Source organism: Hypanus sabinus, chromosome 16 (assembly GCF_030144855.1).
Source record: "Hypanus sabinus isolate sHypSab1 chromosome 16, sHypSab1.hap1, whole genome shotgun sequence".
Lineage (NCBI taxonomy): Eukaryota > Metazoa > Chordata > Chondrichthyes > Myliobatiformes > Dasyatidae > Hypanus > Hypanus sabinus.
This window is the reverse complement of record NC_082721.1, coordinates 75,936,305-75,952,697: the sequence shown is the minus strand read 5'-3', so window position 1 is coordinate 75,952,697 and position 16,393 is coordinate 75,936,305. Positions and strand designations below refer to the sequence as shown.

Here is a 16,393-nt window from a genome sequence, read left to right as displayed (position 1 = left end):
AGTGAATTTGGCCATTTGGCCAGCTACTTATTTGGGACAACTCCTAAAGAGCAAAAAACTAATCAAGAAAATTGCGAGGATTCCCTTTGTTTATTTGGGACATTGGTGTTGCTTAATTGGAGCAGAAGACTATTGCAGAACAGTTTCTAACAAGCCTCAACCATGTGCACTTGTGTGCCCATTAGACAACACATGGTACTTAGAGCAAACAGGTTTTAAATAGTGTCACTTGCATGTATTTTGTGTTCAAAAAGCAGTGAGACTTGTCCTTGATAGTTGGCGAGAAATAAGCAGTAAGACAATTCAGAATCAAGAGAAAATCTGCAGATGCTGGATTTCAAAGAATTACACACAAAATGCTGTAGGAACTAGCAGACCAGGCAGCATCAATGGACAGGAGTCAACAGTTGATGGCTTGGGCTGAAACCCTTCAGTCAGGACTGGAGAAAGAAATGAGGTCAGAGTAAGAACGTGATGGGAAGGGAGGAGGATATACAAGGTAGTAGGTGATAGGTAAAACCAGGAAAGGGGAAAGGGTGAAGTAAAGAGCTGTGAAGTTGATGGGTGAAAGAGATAAAGGGCTGGAGAAGGGGAAATCTGATAGGAGAAGTCAGAAGGCCACAGAAGAAAGGGAAGGGAGAGAAGCACCACTGGGAGGTGATGGGCAGGTAAGGAGACAAAGTGAGAGAGGGAAATAGGAATGGAGAATGGGGAAGTGGGGGGCAATTACTGGAAGCTCGGGAAATCGATACTCATGCCATCAGGTTAGAGGCTACTGAGACAGAATACAAGGTGCTACTCCTCCAACCTGAGTTTGACCTCCTTGCAGCAGTAGAAGAGGCTGACATGGACTGACATGTCAGAATGGGAATGGTAAGTAGAACTGAAATGTGTGGCCACCAGGAGATCCTGCTTTTACTGGCGGACACAGTGTAGATGCTCGATGAAGAATTTGGTATGACCCATTGTCTTTCGTGTTACAATGGGTTGGAGGACACAATTATTGAAAGCAGACCAATATTTGTACAAGGTGTCTGCACTGATTTTGCTCATTTCAAAGGTTCATTTATTATCAAAGTATGTATGCAATATACAACTCTGAGTTTCTTCTTCTCCAGATAGCCACGAAACAAAAAAAAAACATGGAAGTTAAGTTCAAAGAGAATCAGAAAACCCACAAAAAAACAGAATGCCAACATGATCATCAACCTCTCCCAAATCCCCTCTGCGGCATGAAGTGAAACAATAACATTGGCACCCAAACCTCCCCCTCACTCCACAAAAACACAACAAAAACAACATCCCCCAAACCTTGCACCCCTGCACAAAAGCACAATAAGAACATTGACCCCCAAATCCACCCCCACAAAAAAACTAATAAAAGTGCAACAAGAACATCAACCCCTAACTCAGCCCTACCACAGAAAAAAAACGAGAAAGAACGGAATATAAACCCATAAGACTACCAGAAAAACCAGAAAAAGTCCATAGTCCAAATCTGTAAACACAAAGCCTTGGTAACATCCTCCAACACTATGAATTTTCAGTCAATCAATAGAAAATGGCACTGTAGACTGGATGAATTCCTCTATCGAAAACAATTAGGAACTTATCGGCAGTTTTGTAGTAATGTAATTGCATTTGTACAGTTCTAATTTGTTCTGTACTTCATTCAAATGCATAACTTGTTATTCAGTTTGCCTTTCTTTAATACCTTTTTAACTATTTCCATGAAACTTGCTACTTGGAGCAGCTGTTTAATTGGGCCAAAACGTATGTGTCCCTTTGTGTCTTAATTAACTGAAATCCACTGTATTTTGCTCTTACACGTAATTCTAAGCTGTTCTGCTTTTTGCTATTCATGACAAAGTTACTGGGGATAATATAAAGATCTACAAATGACAACATATCTACATAGAGAAGAGTGAGAAAGATGGTCACAGACTGTAGCAGAGTAGAGCAGGATTGGTGGAATGAAATAACTACAGAAAACTGTATTGGAATACCATATAAGAATGAGAAAAGAGAACATATTACCTGATGAAGGTGTTACAAAAGATCCACTGGAATTAGCTATGCAGCAGCAGTGCACGTGGAACACTGTTGCATTGGCAAAGAACTTCAAGCAGGAAGAAAGACACCCACATGTTAAAATGATCTCAAGTGGTTAGTTACCCTCAGATTTTGTATTACAATGGTCAGTAGTATGGCCAAACATCAGGGACAGTGTATTTTATACAGGGTTATGTCATATATATAGTTCTCCATCAGACATTAGTCAGAATTTCCCCAAGCTGAATCACATGTTCTTAAATATCATTAAAGTTCAAGCTCCACTTGGTGATCTGACAAAGGATTCATAATGACTAAGTCATTGGCTGTGGATGATTACAAGGTTTGGTTCTTTTATGAGGTAGAGAAGCAGAGTGGGGCAGAGCAGTAATGTTAGAGGGGATTTGATCGAGCCTCACATTTGGGATAACTGGATATATTACAGCATGAGGGAGAAGTTATACTGCAGCCCAGTGTCTACATAAAGTAAGCACAAAGAAAATGTACAGTCTGAGAACAGAACTAAAACTCTGTCAAGTCAAATATCCACTGAAGTCAGCAATTTCAACCCCCCCCCCCAACAACAATAACAGTGGCTATTTAATGCTTTTTCTTCTGAATTAGGCTGGTGGGGAGGTGTTAGACATTTTTTTCTTCTGACTATAATCTTTAAAATAAATGCTGTTTCTTTATGTAAGCTTCATCTTGTAGCTCTGTTCAATTTCAGCACACAACCTCACCAGAATCTCCAAAGGCTCCATTCATTGCAGATTTTAGTGCAGGGCGCAGATGAATCAAATATTTGAAAAGGTTTATAGTTCTAGAATTAAATGCATTGTCAGCTCCTATAATTAAACACATTGATAACAGTTGTTTCATTAAGAACCATACAAACAAATTCCTTACTGACAATTGAACTTGCAATATTCAATGCTCTAAATGTGCACTGATGTGTATTCGCTCCTACAATATTCAAAAAATTAAAAATATTGATATCACAATGATAGAAGCTGGCTGCATTAAATCAACAGGCTTATGAAAGCTCACACTTTAATGAAGCAAAATATCATTGTTCAAGAATGCCTGATGACTCCAAAAGCAGAGTGGATCAATAAACAAAGAAAATATTTGAAATAGAAGAAAGCTGGATACTTGAAGTTGATTGAATATCTAAAGGACAAAGATCCTCAGAAAGCACTTCAATCCAGGCACCTAAACCAACACCTGTTCCAATCAAATTATTAACGCGTACAAAAGCTGGATGAACTCAACGGGTCGGGCAGCATCCATTGAAATGAGCAGTCATTTTTCTGGCCCGAAATGTTGACTGCTTATTTCAATGGATGCTGCCCGACCTGCTGAGTTCATCTACCTATCGTACATGTTGATTTGACCACAGCATCTGCAGTGTACTTTGTGTAAATTATTAACCCAACCCAATCTCCCTCTGATTCTTTCCCCTCTGTCAGGGTTTGCTTGTCCTAATGTTCTTTGAGAATTTATGTCATTAAGGGTGGTGAATTGAAAATCCAATATGATACCAAACAACGTCAATTTGCATTTTGTGAAAGTAGGCATCAGCTATAAACTTTGGAGATCGATTTATTTTCTGGTCTCTTCTTCAGCCAAAGGGATCCATCAGTTGGGACTTAGCAAGTACATTAAGGTCAAGGGAACACATAGAGGATGCTAGATAGTACATGAGAATGGCTAAGTCTGCCCAGGCAGCATAAGGGCAATACTCAATATTTACAATGTTCTTCTGTCTTAATCTTTGCCAGATTAAAACGATTGCTTAGCACACTGTTTACTTAAAGAACAAATTCTGCTATGTCACTAGATAGCAAAGGTTGCTGCTGGAATATAGGAGAAGAAATTTCTAAAGTGCCTAGAGCAGCTCATGATTGAGCCCAGTTGAGGGTCAGCTATTCTCGAATGGATGTTGTGTAATGAACCAGAATTGATTAGAGAGTTTAAGGTAAAGGGACCCTTAGGAACAAGTGATCTTAATATGATCAAATCACACTGAAATTTGAGGAGAAGCTAAAGTCAGATGTATCTCTGTTACAGTGAAGTAAAGGGAATTACAGAGGCATGAGAGAGGAATTGGCCAGAATTGATTGGAAAAGAACGCTTCAAGCTGGAGAAGAAAACAGAAAATAAGTTGATCTCCAAATTTCATAGTCGATATCTATTTCACAATTTACGTTGTTGGGTATCGCATTGGATTTTCAATCCACCACTCTAAATGACATGGATTCACAAAGAACATAGCATTAAGAAGGTAAAGATGGAATATGAAAGCAAGCTAGTCAATAATATTAAAGAGGATACCAGATGTTTCTTCAGATATATGAAGACTAAAAGACAGGTGAGAGTGAATAACAGACCACTGGAAAACAATGCTGGAGAAGTTGCAATGGGGGACAGGGAAATGGCAGATGAACTGAATAAGTATTTTGCATCAGTCTTCACTGTGGAAGACACTAGCAGTATGGTGGAAGTTCCAGGCGTCAAGCGTCATGAAGTGTGTGAAGTTATTATAACTAGAGAGAAGGTAATTGGGAAACTGAAAGGTGTGAAAGTAAATAGGTCACCTGGGCCAGATGGTGTACAGCCCAGAGTTCTGAAAGAGGTGGCTAAAGAGATCATGGAGGCATTAGTAACGATCTTTCAAGAATCAGTAGATTCTGGAATGGTCCTGGAAAACTGGGAAATTCCAAATGTCACTCCAAGAAGGGAGAGAGGCAGAAGAAACTATAGGTCAGTTAGTCTGACTCCAGTGGATGGGAAAATGTTGGACTTGACTATTAAGGATGAGACCTCAGGGTACTTGGAGGCACTTGATAAAATAGCCTGTAGCCAGCATGGTTTCCTCAAGGGAAAATCCTGCCCTTCAAATTTGTTGAAATTCTTTGAAGAAATAATAAGGAGGATAGACAAAGGAGAATTGGTTAATGTTGTGTACTTAGATTTTCAGAAGGCCTTTGACAAGGTGCCTACTTAACTAGATATGCACCTATGGTATTACAGGAAAGACTCAAGCATTGATAAAGCGGTGGCTGATTGGCAGGAGACAAAGAGTGGAAATAAATTGAGCCTTTTCTGGCTGGCTGCCAGTGACTAGCAGTGCTCCACAGAGGTCTGTGTTGGGACACAGTATTTTTACATTATATGTCAATGATTTAGATGATGGAATTGATGGTTTTGTTACAACATTTGCAGACAATGTGAAGGTAGATGGAGAGACAGGTAGTTTTCAGGAGGAAGAGAGGCTACAGAAGGACTTAGATTAGGAGAATGGGCAAAGAAATGGCATATAGAATACAGTGTTGGGAAGTGTATGATCATGTACTTTGGTAGAAGAAATGGAAAGGTTGATTATTTTCTAAATGGAGAGAAAATGCAAAAAACTGAGGTGTAAAGGGACCTGGGAGTCTTTGTGCACGAATCCCTAAAGGTTAATTTGCAGGTTGAGTCTGTGGTGAGGTAGGCAAATGCAATGTTAGCATTCATTTCAAGAAGAATAGAATTTAAAAACAAGGATGTCATGTTGAGACTTTATAAAACACTGCTGAGGATTCACTTGGAGTATTGTGAGCAGTTTTGGGCCTCTCAGAATGGATGTGATGAACCTGGAGAGGGTACAAAGGAGGTTCACGAAAATAACTCTAGGATTGAATGGTTTGACATATGAAGAGTGTTTGGGCCTGTATTCACTGGAATTGAGAAGAATGAGGCATGACCTCATTGAAACCCATTGAATAGTGAAAGGCCTTGATAAAGTGATGTGGAGAGGATGTTTCCTCTGGTGGGAGAGTCTAAGACCAGAAGACACACCCTCAGAACAGAGCAGCATCTTTTTAGAATGGAGATGAGGGGGAATTTCTTTAGCCAGAGAGTGGTAAATCTGTGGAATTCTCTGCCACAGACAGTTGTGGAGGCCAAGTCTTTATTTATATTTAAGGCAGAGACTGAGAGATTGATTGGTCAGGCCATGGAGGGATATGGGGAGAAGGCAGGAGATTAGAGCTCAGAGGAAAATTGGATCAGCCATGATGAAATGGTAGAGCAGGCACAATAGGCCAAATAGCCTAACTCAGCTCCTGTATCTTACTGTCTAAAGCACTTCTACGACCTTTAACACATCATTTAATTGACTTTTCCTTGGACACCAGTTGCAACACCTATTCTGATTAATGAACTACGCTGGGATTAGATGATGGAATTTCTAAACCATCTCAGATGATTAAGAGGAGGAAACAGCTGATCAATAGTCAATTTTCAATACATGCATCTTCAATTATAGAAACGGGATACTTGTGTCAACCACTAGTTCTGTCAGCATTTATATGTACTTAAGCCTCTTCATCTAACACTCTTGGCCACATTCTTCTAGCTTTTAATCCTTCTGAGTATATTTAGTTTTCTATTAAATGCAGTTTGAGCAGAAGGGAAACTGTATTTCACGCATTTCCTGTCACTGATCAACTAGCACATGTGATTCACACTAGCACAAATCATGTCTTACAGTAAATGCAATTTGATCATGAACACTTTGTGACTCTTCTACATATCAGTAGCACTCAGAATTATTAGGTAATGTGCAAGGGGTTACACTTGAACTCAAAGGGAGACAATTATCTTTGCTGACAGGTTTGCCAGAGTTGTTCAGGAGGGTTTAAGCTAGTTTGGGAGGCAGAAGGGAACTGGAATGACAAGGCTGAGGATGGGTAGTTAGTTTACACATGGAAGCAATGTGTATTGAAACTGCTAGCATGGAGAGGCTGATGATAGGACAAGACTGCAGTTAACGGGATGAGTGGCAATATAAAAGGGGATCAAAATCAAAAAATGTAGGCAAATACAGGATGAAGGTGTTATATTTGAATGCACACAGTATACAAAATAAGATAGGTGAACTTGCAGCACAGTAACAGATTGGTATGTCTGAAGTTGTGAGCATCACTGAACCATGGCAGAAAGAAGATTAAAGCTGGGAGCTTAACGTCCAAGGATAAAGATTGTATTAAAAGGGCAGGCAGGTAGGCAGATGGGGTAGGTGGCTCTGTCGGTAAAAGATAAAACAGAATCTTTGGAAAGAGGTGACATAGAATTATTGCAAGTTGAGCTAACAAAATGCAAGGTGAAAATAATCTTATAGATAGGAGTTATACGGGGGGTGGGGGGTGATTGATAAGTTTGTGGCCTAAGGTAGGAATCAATTTTAGAAAACCTAGCACATTTATTTTTCAACATAGTCCCCTCCCACATTTACACACTTAGTCCAGCGGTCGTGGAGCATACAGATCCCTTCTTTGTAGAAGTCGGTGTCTTGGACATCCAGAAGCGGTCCACAGCAGGAATGATTGATAAGTTCGTGGCCTAGGTAGAAGGCGATGAGTTATACAGCTCTTGTTACATGCACGTGCAGTTCAACTCTGAGTGATTATGCAGAAAGTTTGAAGTTAGTAACTCATCTCCTTCTACCTTAGGCCACGAACTGTGGACCACTTTCTGGAGGTCCAAGACGCCAACTTCTACAAAGAAGGGATCTGTATGCTCCACGACTGCTGGACTAAGTGTGTAAATGTAGGAGGGGACTATGTTGAAAAATAAATGTGCTAAGTTTTCTAAAATCGACTCCTTCTACCTTAGGCCAGGAACTTATCAATCACCCCTCGTATACAGACCACCATACAGTGGTAAACATGTAGTCTACAAACTACAAAAGAAGATAGAAAATGCATGTCAAAAGGGCAATGTTATGCATGGGGGATTTCAATATACAGGGAGCTTGGGTAAAATCAGGTTGGTGCTGGATCCCAAGAGAGGGAATTTGTAGAAGGCCTACGAGATGGCTTTTTAGAGCAGCTCATGGTAGAGGCCATGAGGGAATTAGCTATTCTGGATTGGGTGTTGTGCAATGAACTGGAATTGAATCGAGAGCTTAAGATAAAGGAACCCTTAGGGACATGTGATCATAATATGATAGAATTCACCTTGCAATTTAAGAAAGAGAAGTTAAACTCAGATGTATCAATATTATAGTGAAATAAAAGGAATTACAGAGACATGAGAGGAAATGGTCAAAATTGATAAGAAGTAAACAATAGCAGAGATGAAGGCAGAGTCGCAAGGGTTGGAGTTTCTGGCATAAGTTCAGAAGATGCAGGATATATATGGAGGAAGAAGTATTCTAAACTGTGGCTGACAAGAGAAGTCAAAGCCAACATAAAAACCAAAGAGAGGGTATATAATAGAGCAAAAATTAGCAGGAAGTTAGAGGATTGGGAAACTTAAAAACCAACATAAGGCAACTAAAAAGTCATAAAGAAGGAAAAGATGGAATACGTAAGTAAGCTAGTCAATAATATTAAAGAGGATGCTGAAAGTTTCATCAATGTATAAAGTATAAGAGAGGCGAAATTTGATATCAAACACCTGGAAAATGATGCTGCAGAGGTAGTAATGGTGTCAAGGAAATAGCGGATGAACTGAGTAAGTATTTTGCATCAGTCTTCACTGTGGAGGACTCTAGCAGTCTGTTGCAAGTTCGAGAGTGGCAGGGGGTAGAAGTGAGTGAGGTTGCCAATCTAGGGCAAAGGTTCCTGAGATACAGTAAGGTTAGAAGGTAGATGACACCTGGACCTGTTGGTCTATACCCAGGGTTCTGAAAGGGGAGGCTGAAGAGATTGTGGAGGCATTATTAATGACCTTACAAGAAGCAATGGATTCTGGTATGGTTCCAGAGGACTGAAAATATTGCAAATGTCATTCCACTTTTCAAGAGGGAGAGAGAGGCAGAAGAAATTATAGGCCAGTTAGTCTGACCTCAGTGGTTGAGAAGATGTTGGAGTCGATTGTTAAGGATGTGGTTTTGGGGTACTTATATGTTGGAATTCTTTGAAAAAATAACAAGTAGAATATACAAAGGAGAATCAGTGGATGTTGTGTACTTGGAATTTCATAAAGGGTCTGACAAGATGCCATAAATGAGGTTGCTTAAAAAAATTAAGGGCCCATGATATAACAGGAAAGATCCGAACATGGAAAAAGCAGTGGCTGATGGGCAGGAGGGCAAGGGTGGGAATATAGGTAGCCTTTTCTGGTTGATTGTGTTAGGACCACTCCTTTCTGTATGATTTGGATGACGGAATTGATAGTTTTGTGGCCAAGTTTGCAGACGATACAAAGACAGGTACAGTGTCAGGTAGTGTTGGAGAAGCAGAGAGGCTATAGAAGGTCTTCGACAGATTAGAAGAGTGGGCTAAGAAGTGACAGTTGGAAAACAGAGTTGGGAAGTGCATGTTTATGCACTTTAGTCGAAGAAATAAAAGTGTAGATTATTTCCTAAATGGAGAGAAAATTCAAACATTGAGGTGCAAAGGGACTTGGGAGTTGTGTAGGATTCGCTAAAGGTTGATTTGCAGGTTGAGTCACTGGTGAGGTCACGTTCATTTTCAGAGGAATAGAATCTAAAAGCAAGGATGTAGTTGAAGGCACTGGCCAGGCTCATGGAGTACTTTGAGGAGGTTTGGGCCCTTTGTCGAAGAAAGGAAGTGCTAACATTGGAGCAGGTTTAAAGGATGTTCGCAAAAATAATTCTGGGGATGGAAGGTTTATCATAAATGGAGCTTTTGATGGCTCTGGGCCTGTGTTCATTGGAATTCGGAAGAATGAAGGGAGCTCTCATTGAAACCTATTGAATGTTGAAAGGCGATAGAGTGGATTTGGAAAGGATATTTTCTATGGTGAGGGAGTATAAGACCAGAGGACACAGCCTCAAAATAGAGGGACTTGCATTTAGAATGGAGATGAAGAGGAATTTCTTTAGCCAGAACTTGGTGAATATGTGGAATTTGTTGCCACTGGTGGCCATGGATGCCAAGTCATTGGGTATATTGAAAGCAGAGGTTGATAGTTTCTTGAATAGACAGCATGAAGGGATACGGGGAGAAGGCAGGAGATTAGGGCTGAGTGGCAAATGCATCAGCCATGATGAAATGGCAGAGCAGACTCAATAAGCCAAATGGCCTAATTCTGCTCCTATATTTTGTGGTCTAAATTATGGGTTTAAAGGGAACATGGTGAGCAGAAAGCCAGAAAGAAAGAGATATGCACATTAATCCTAAGGTTGTGATACAAAATATAGTGTCACATTTTCTTTTAATACCATATAGTGAGCCTTTGGAATTTTCTATGGAAGGTTTTACCACCATTAAAGATTAGCTTTATTTATCACTTCTATTTCTCAGTTACATGCTGCCCTTTGATGACAATGAGCGAAAGCACACCAAGTTTCAACCTGGCATAGTCAAATCAGGTATGCTGAAACTTCCTCCCATTAAATAAGAGGGAACTGGTTCTTCGTCATTCTTGACATAAGCTTAGCCACACATTTATAATCTGGATAATGTGTTTGACACTGAAACAAATGTTGAACAATTATTACCTTCACTCTATACCTGTATCACCGCCCAGCTCTGGCTCTGCCCACAACCATGAGTTCTCTATACAAGTCTTTGTTCATCCAAAGCAAACTTGTGATCAACTCACTCCCGCACTTGTTCATGCATTACACCTAGGGTTGCTGACTTATAGTTTTCACGTTTTCAAATTTTTCTGTATCTCTGTAACACCTTTCAACACATTATTAACTTGAAGCTTGTACATTCCTCCCATTACAGACTCCTGTGCAACCCCAGTTTAAATGGCTCATCATAAGCAGCTTTGCCTTTAGTTGCCTTTGTAGCTCAACATCAAAAACGCTTTCAAGCCATTGCTTTATTTTTAACTGTAAAACACTAAGAGGCACAACATAAACATTCATTACATTTGAGGTGCTCCATAAGAGTGATTAATACTCGCATCTGACGAGTTGCTCCAATCGTCATGGTACAATCTTTGATGATTAATTCAAATAAAATATTCCCTATACTTTCCTGATTTACTGAGTACTCAGCTCTTCCAAGATGATCAGAATTTCTCTACATTCCTCTTACAGGTCACATTTGTAAATTGCTAGATAGCAAACCACCTTTCGTTGAACAGGCTGAACTTGGCAGGCAGTGCTTTAAAGGGAGTTCAGCTGATGCTCACCTTACAGTCCACCTCAGCTTGCTTGCGTCTGGTCTCACTGAGCTGAGTCTGCAGTCCTTTGTTCTGTGCTGTTACGTACTGTAGCTTGTCCTGCAGACCAGTGCAAGCTTGCTCTGTTCGGTTCAGAAGGCTGCTGTTAACCTGGTTCTGAGGGAAAAAAACATTTTTACATTAAAACAGATTTAAACAAAATGCATAAACTTTGTGCATGTTGCAGATAAAATACAATGGATTCCCTATTAATAGGGCCATCGGTTAATTGGGGCAGCCACTTATTAGGGACAACACTTTAAAGAACAAAAACTAATCAAGAAATAGCCATGGTTCCCTTTGTTTGTTATGGGACACACTACCACTGAATTGGAACAGAACATCGTTGCTGAACAGTTTCCAACTACTGTCAGTCATGTGCACCTGATTGGCCATTGGACACTACACCAATAAACAACTTATAAATATAGTAAACAGTTTACAAATATCGTCAGCTGTGTACATTTATGTTCAAAAAGCAGTGAGTTTTGTCACTGATAGTTGGTGAGAATTAAGTAGTAAGGCAACTCAGTTCCATCATGGGCACTTGCCTCCGCAGTATCCAGGACATCTTCAAGGAGCAATGCCTCCAAAAGGAGTCCATCATTAAGGACCTCCATCACCCTCATTCTCATTGCTGCCATTGGGAAGGAGGTACAAAGCCTGAAGGCACACACTCAATGATTTAGCAACAGCCTTTTCCCTTCTGCCATCCAATTTCTAAATGGATATTGTTCCCATGAACGCTACCTCCCTACTTTTTTAATTCCCATTTTTGAACTATTTACTTGATTTAATTATTTAATATAACTTCTTCTCACCCCTTATGGGTTATGCGTATGTGTACTTTTCCCTCAATCTTGGCTCCCCTACCAGAAGCCTGGGAACTTGAGGGTTTGGTGCAGTATCCTTGCTGTTCTTAGTAGTGTGCTCTTCTGGACTGAGATCTCAGATGTTGTTCCCAGTATTTGCTGGAGCCAGTCTCCCAGTCCAGGTGTAACAGCCACAAGTGCTCCTATCACCATCAAGGTTACTCTGGCTTTAAACTTCCACATCCTTTCTATCTGTTCTTTGAAGCTCTGGTTTCTCTCCAGCTTCTCATATTCTTTCTTCCTGAAGTTACTGTCATTTGAGATTGCTACACCCATTACGATTGCTCTCCTCTGTTCCTTGTCCAGTATTACTGTGTCCAGCTGGTTAGCCAGTATCTGCTTATCAGTCTGTATCTGGAAGTCCCACAAGATCTTAGCTCTGTCATTCTCAACTACCTTCTCCAGTGTTTCCAATTTGGACTTGGGAGTATCCAATCTATATTCAATGCACATGTTCCTATACACATTCCCTGCAACTTGGTTGTGCCGTTCAGAGTATGCTGTCCCTGTCTGCATCTTGCAGCCTGCTACTATGTGCTGTTTGGTTTCAGTGGATTCCTTGCATCGTCTGCATTTTGGGTCTTGTGTGGTGTGATAGACCTCTGCTTCTATTGCTCTTGTGCTCAGTGACTGTTGTTGTGCAGCCATGAGCACTACCTCTGTGTTGTCCCTCAGCCCTGCCGCTTCCAGCGGTTCGTAGGACTGTCTCACATCAGCCACTTCTGATATTTGGCGATGGTACATACTGTGCAGTAGCTTGTTCTGTCATGGTCTCTGATCCTTGGACTCTGCTTCACCCACTTCCATTTCCATATTCCTGCCTGCTTCCTGAGGTATTCTCCTAGCAAGTCATCCTTGGGGGCCATTTTCCTGACATACTCATGGATATTTTGCATTTTTTCCAGGACTGTGAACTTGACCCTTCCAAGTCCCATCCTCCTTTATTCCAGAAAGTGTACAATCGGTTGACGTTGGACTTTGAATGGAATCCTCTATGTATTGTTACTACTTCCTGGGTCTTGATGTCAGTGGCTCCCAGTTTGTTCCTTGGCCAGCACACTATTGTGGCTGGGTATCTGATGACTGGTAGGCCAAATGTGGTGATGGCTCTGATCTTGTTCTTCCCATTCAGCTGGCTTTTTAGGACATATCTGACTCTTTGGAGGTACTTAGATGTTGCAGCTTCCTTGTGTCCTCATCATGGCTTCCATGGACCTGCAGAATCCCCAGGTATTGTAGCTGTCCTGTACATCTGGTTTTTGGTCTTCAGGTAACTCGACTCAATTCATTCCTGATGAGTTTGCCTCTTTTCACTACTATCCAGCTGCAATTTTCTCATCTAAATGACATCCCAATGTCTCTTCTGTACACCCTTGTCAGGTGGATTAGTGAGTCAATGTCTCTTTCATTTCTGGCATACAACTTGATGTTATCCATGTACAGGAGGTGGCTGATGATCACTCCACTCTTCAACCTGTGCCCATGTCCACTCTTTGAGATGACCTGGCTGAGGGGGTTCAAGCCTATGTGGAACACTAGTGGGGATAGTGCATCACCCTGGTATATTCCACATCTGATGGACACGTGTACTATTGGCTTTGAGTTAACTTCTAGCATTGTCCACCATCAGCCCACTGAGCTTTTGATGAATGTCCCCAGTGTCTTGTTGACCATGTACAGAGACAAGCATTCCAGGAACCGTGTGTGGGGCATTCAGTCGTATGCTTTCCGGTAGCTGATCCAGGCTGTGCTGAGGTTGATTCGCCTGATCTTGGAGTCGTGCATGTCTGCTTTGTCTACCAGTAGTTGGTGCTTGGAGTCTCTCATTCCATTACCAATCCCCCTCTGAGCAGGGCTGAGGAATTTACACACATGTTCCTCCAGCTTGGTGGCAATGATGCCTGATAGAAGCTTCCATTTTATTAACAGACAGGTTATAGGCTGGCGGTTTGACAGCGCTGCTCCTTTTTGAGGATACTTCATTATGAGTATTGTCCTTCCTTGAGTTAGCCAGTCAGGTTGGAAGCCTGCTTCAAGCAGCTCGTTCATTTGAGCTGCCAGCCATGTATGTAATGCTGTTAGTTTCTTCAGCCAATAGGCAAGGATCATGTCAGGCCCTGGTGATGTCCAGTTCTTCGTACTTGCTACTCGTTGCTGGACAATACCCTGCTGTGGTGGTGACTGGTTCTTCTTCTGGGAGGTTGTAGAGACATGCTTGTAAGTCTTTCAGCCAATGGCCACTGGTGCTTGTGATGCTTCTTTCTCACATATACTCTTTTAGTACTCCACGGTTGCTATTTTGGTTGGTTCAGGTACTGGCATGGTGTTGCTCTGGAACTGTGTAAATAGTTCTGGTTCTTGGAGAAAAATGCATTTATTCGTTTGGTCTCTGCATCTTTAGTGTACCTCTGTAGTCTGGTAGCCAGAGCTGATAACTGTTGCTTGGCAGTTTCTAGGACTTCAGCTTGGACATATTGCTGTATGTCCTTAGTAACCGAGGTGTGCTTCTGGTCTTCCCACCTTTTGCAGCTCAGTTAGTCTGCTGAGCTCCATCCTTGTGGTTTTCATCTTGGCTTCCAATCGTCATCTCTGGAGGAGGGGGGGCAGGTGGTGTGGTTATAACAGTGCTCTCTACTTTGTTTCATTTTCTACCCCAGCATTTCTAGAATTGCTGCTGCTGGTGCATATATCAGGTTATTGTTCTCAGTTACATTGGAGGTTGCAATTGTGAGTAGTGCTTCATTGGCTGCTTCTAGCAAGCTGTCTGATGAAATTTTATCACTAGGTCTGGGGAGCCTAATTCATTGATTAACAGTCTTCAGTTTATCTATGATCTTCTCTCTGTGCAGCAGCCAGTGTCGATATGCCCCTGGGTGAGGTTCAAACTTGCATTTTTCGTGAGCAAGGTGATGCTATTACCATTGCACCATCTGTGAGTTGTGGAGGTGGAGTTTGAATTTGTATTTCCCGATTGGCTTGGTTCTGCGGTGATGTTACTGTGGTGCATTGTGATTGTGTAGCTTGCAATTCAAGATGTGATAGCAATCCTCTGTTGGCAATGTCTGAGTGCTGAGTAACCAGTTGTTTTTCCACTATAGTCTTTATTGCTGCCAGAGTCCCCATGCGCTTGAGGTATCCCCCTTAATGTGGGTTGCTGTTAAAGTAGCATTCCATTAATTCCATGTTGTCCAGTCTCATCCATTTATTCTTTGTCCTGGTATCTGATTTCTCTCCAGATGCTCCCGGTTTCCCAATCATTGGCATGGACCTTGTTAACTGGGGTGACATCCGAACCAGCATGACTCTTACTGTTCTTGTCACTCTCATCCAGAGGTTTTTGTGGGCAGATGTAGTGTAAGTGTGAGGGGTTCAGCCTAAGACCCCTACTGGACCACCACCACCAGGACCTGAACTCCGGACCAACGCACCGCCGCGAGTGGTGAGGTTGATCCCAGACAGTTCCCAGTGTCAGTTTCCGAAGCGTGGTGGAGTGGGGCGGAGGCCAGATGTTCTGCACCTATATTTTATATATAGTAATTGATGTTTTCTCTATAATTATATAGTCCATTGTATTGCTGCTGCAAAGACAACAAATTTCGTGAGATATGGCGATAATATTAAACCTGATTCTGATTGGAAATGCCAGAAATGGATGGGAGCAAAAATGAGATGATTTCACTGCTTCAACAATTTAGGAGCTATGAAGAATTTTAAAATATTGACAATCATCTTATACTAATTACATCCCTCCTGTGTCATTGACCTTTCTCTCTCTCCTGATATTGAAGTTGCTCCTAGTTTGGTTCTTCCACATATGGACTTTGCTTGCGGCTAAAAACTTCCCCCTTCAAGGAACAACTATTTCTGGCATGATGTACTTGTACATAAATTCATCAAATGTGTTGTAACAACCCACAGTTATACACACTGCACAATATAGTTGCTGGGGGGGGGGGGGACAATGCTGTGGGAGAAACATTATTATTTAGTCATGATGAATAGTATACTCAAAATTCATGTTCTGTTTATAAGTTATTGTGACATTTAAAGTGTACATAAGGGTGTGCAATAAAATTGTCAAATTATTTGAGGTTGGTGACCAGTGGTGTTCTGTAGGGATCTGTTCTGGGACCCTTCCTCTCTGTGACTTTTATAAGTGACCTGGATGAAGAAGTTCAAGGATGGGTTAGTAAGTTTACTGATGACATGAAGGATTGGGGTATTGTGGATAGTCAGAGGTTAAAGCAGGACATTGAGAGGATACAGAATTGGGCTGTGAAGGGGCAGGTGAGATCAACCCAGATAAGTGCTGCTCTTTGGAAGCAGTTGTATACAGG

General features: G+C 41.4%; 1 protein-coding gene across 7 annotated transcripts in view; it reads right to left on the bottom strand.

The window, feature by feature from the left end:
- The window catches only part of LOC132406451 (EVI5-like protein), a 255,316-nt gene that overhangs the window by 48,301 nt on the left and 190,622 nt on the right, over positions 1-16,393 (bottom strand). For all 7 annotated transcript variants that reach the window (XM_059992145.1, XM_059992147.1, XM_059992148.1 and 4 more), the window contains one exon: positions 11,155-11,301. In XM_059992145.1, the coding sequence (XP_059848128.1) occupies positions 11,155-11,301 (147 nt within the window). The remainder of the gene's footprint in view (positions 1-11,154; positions 11,302-16,393) is intronic.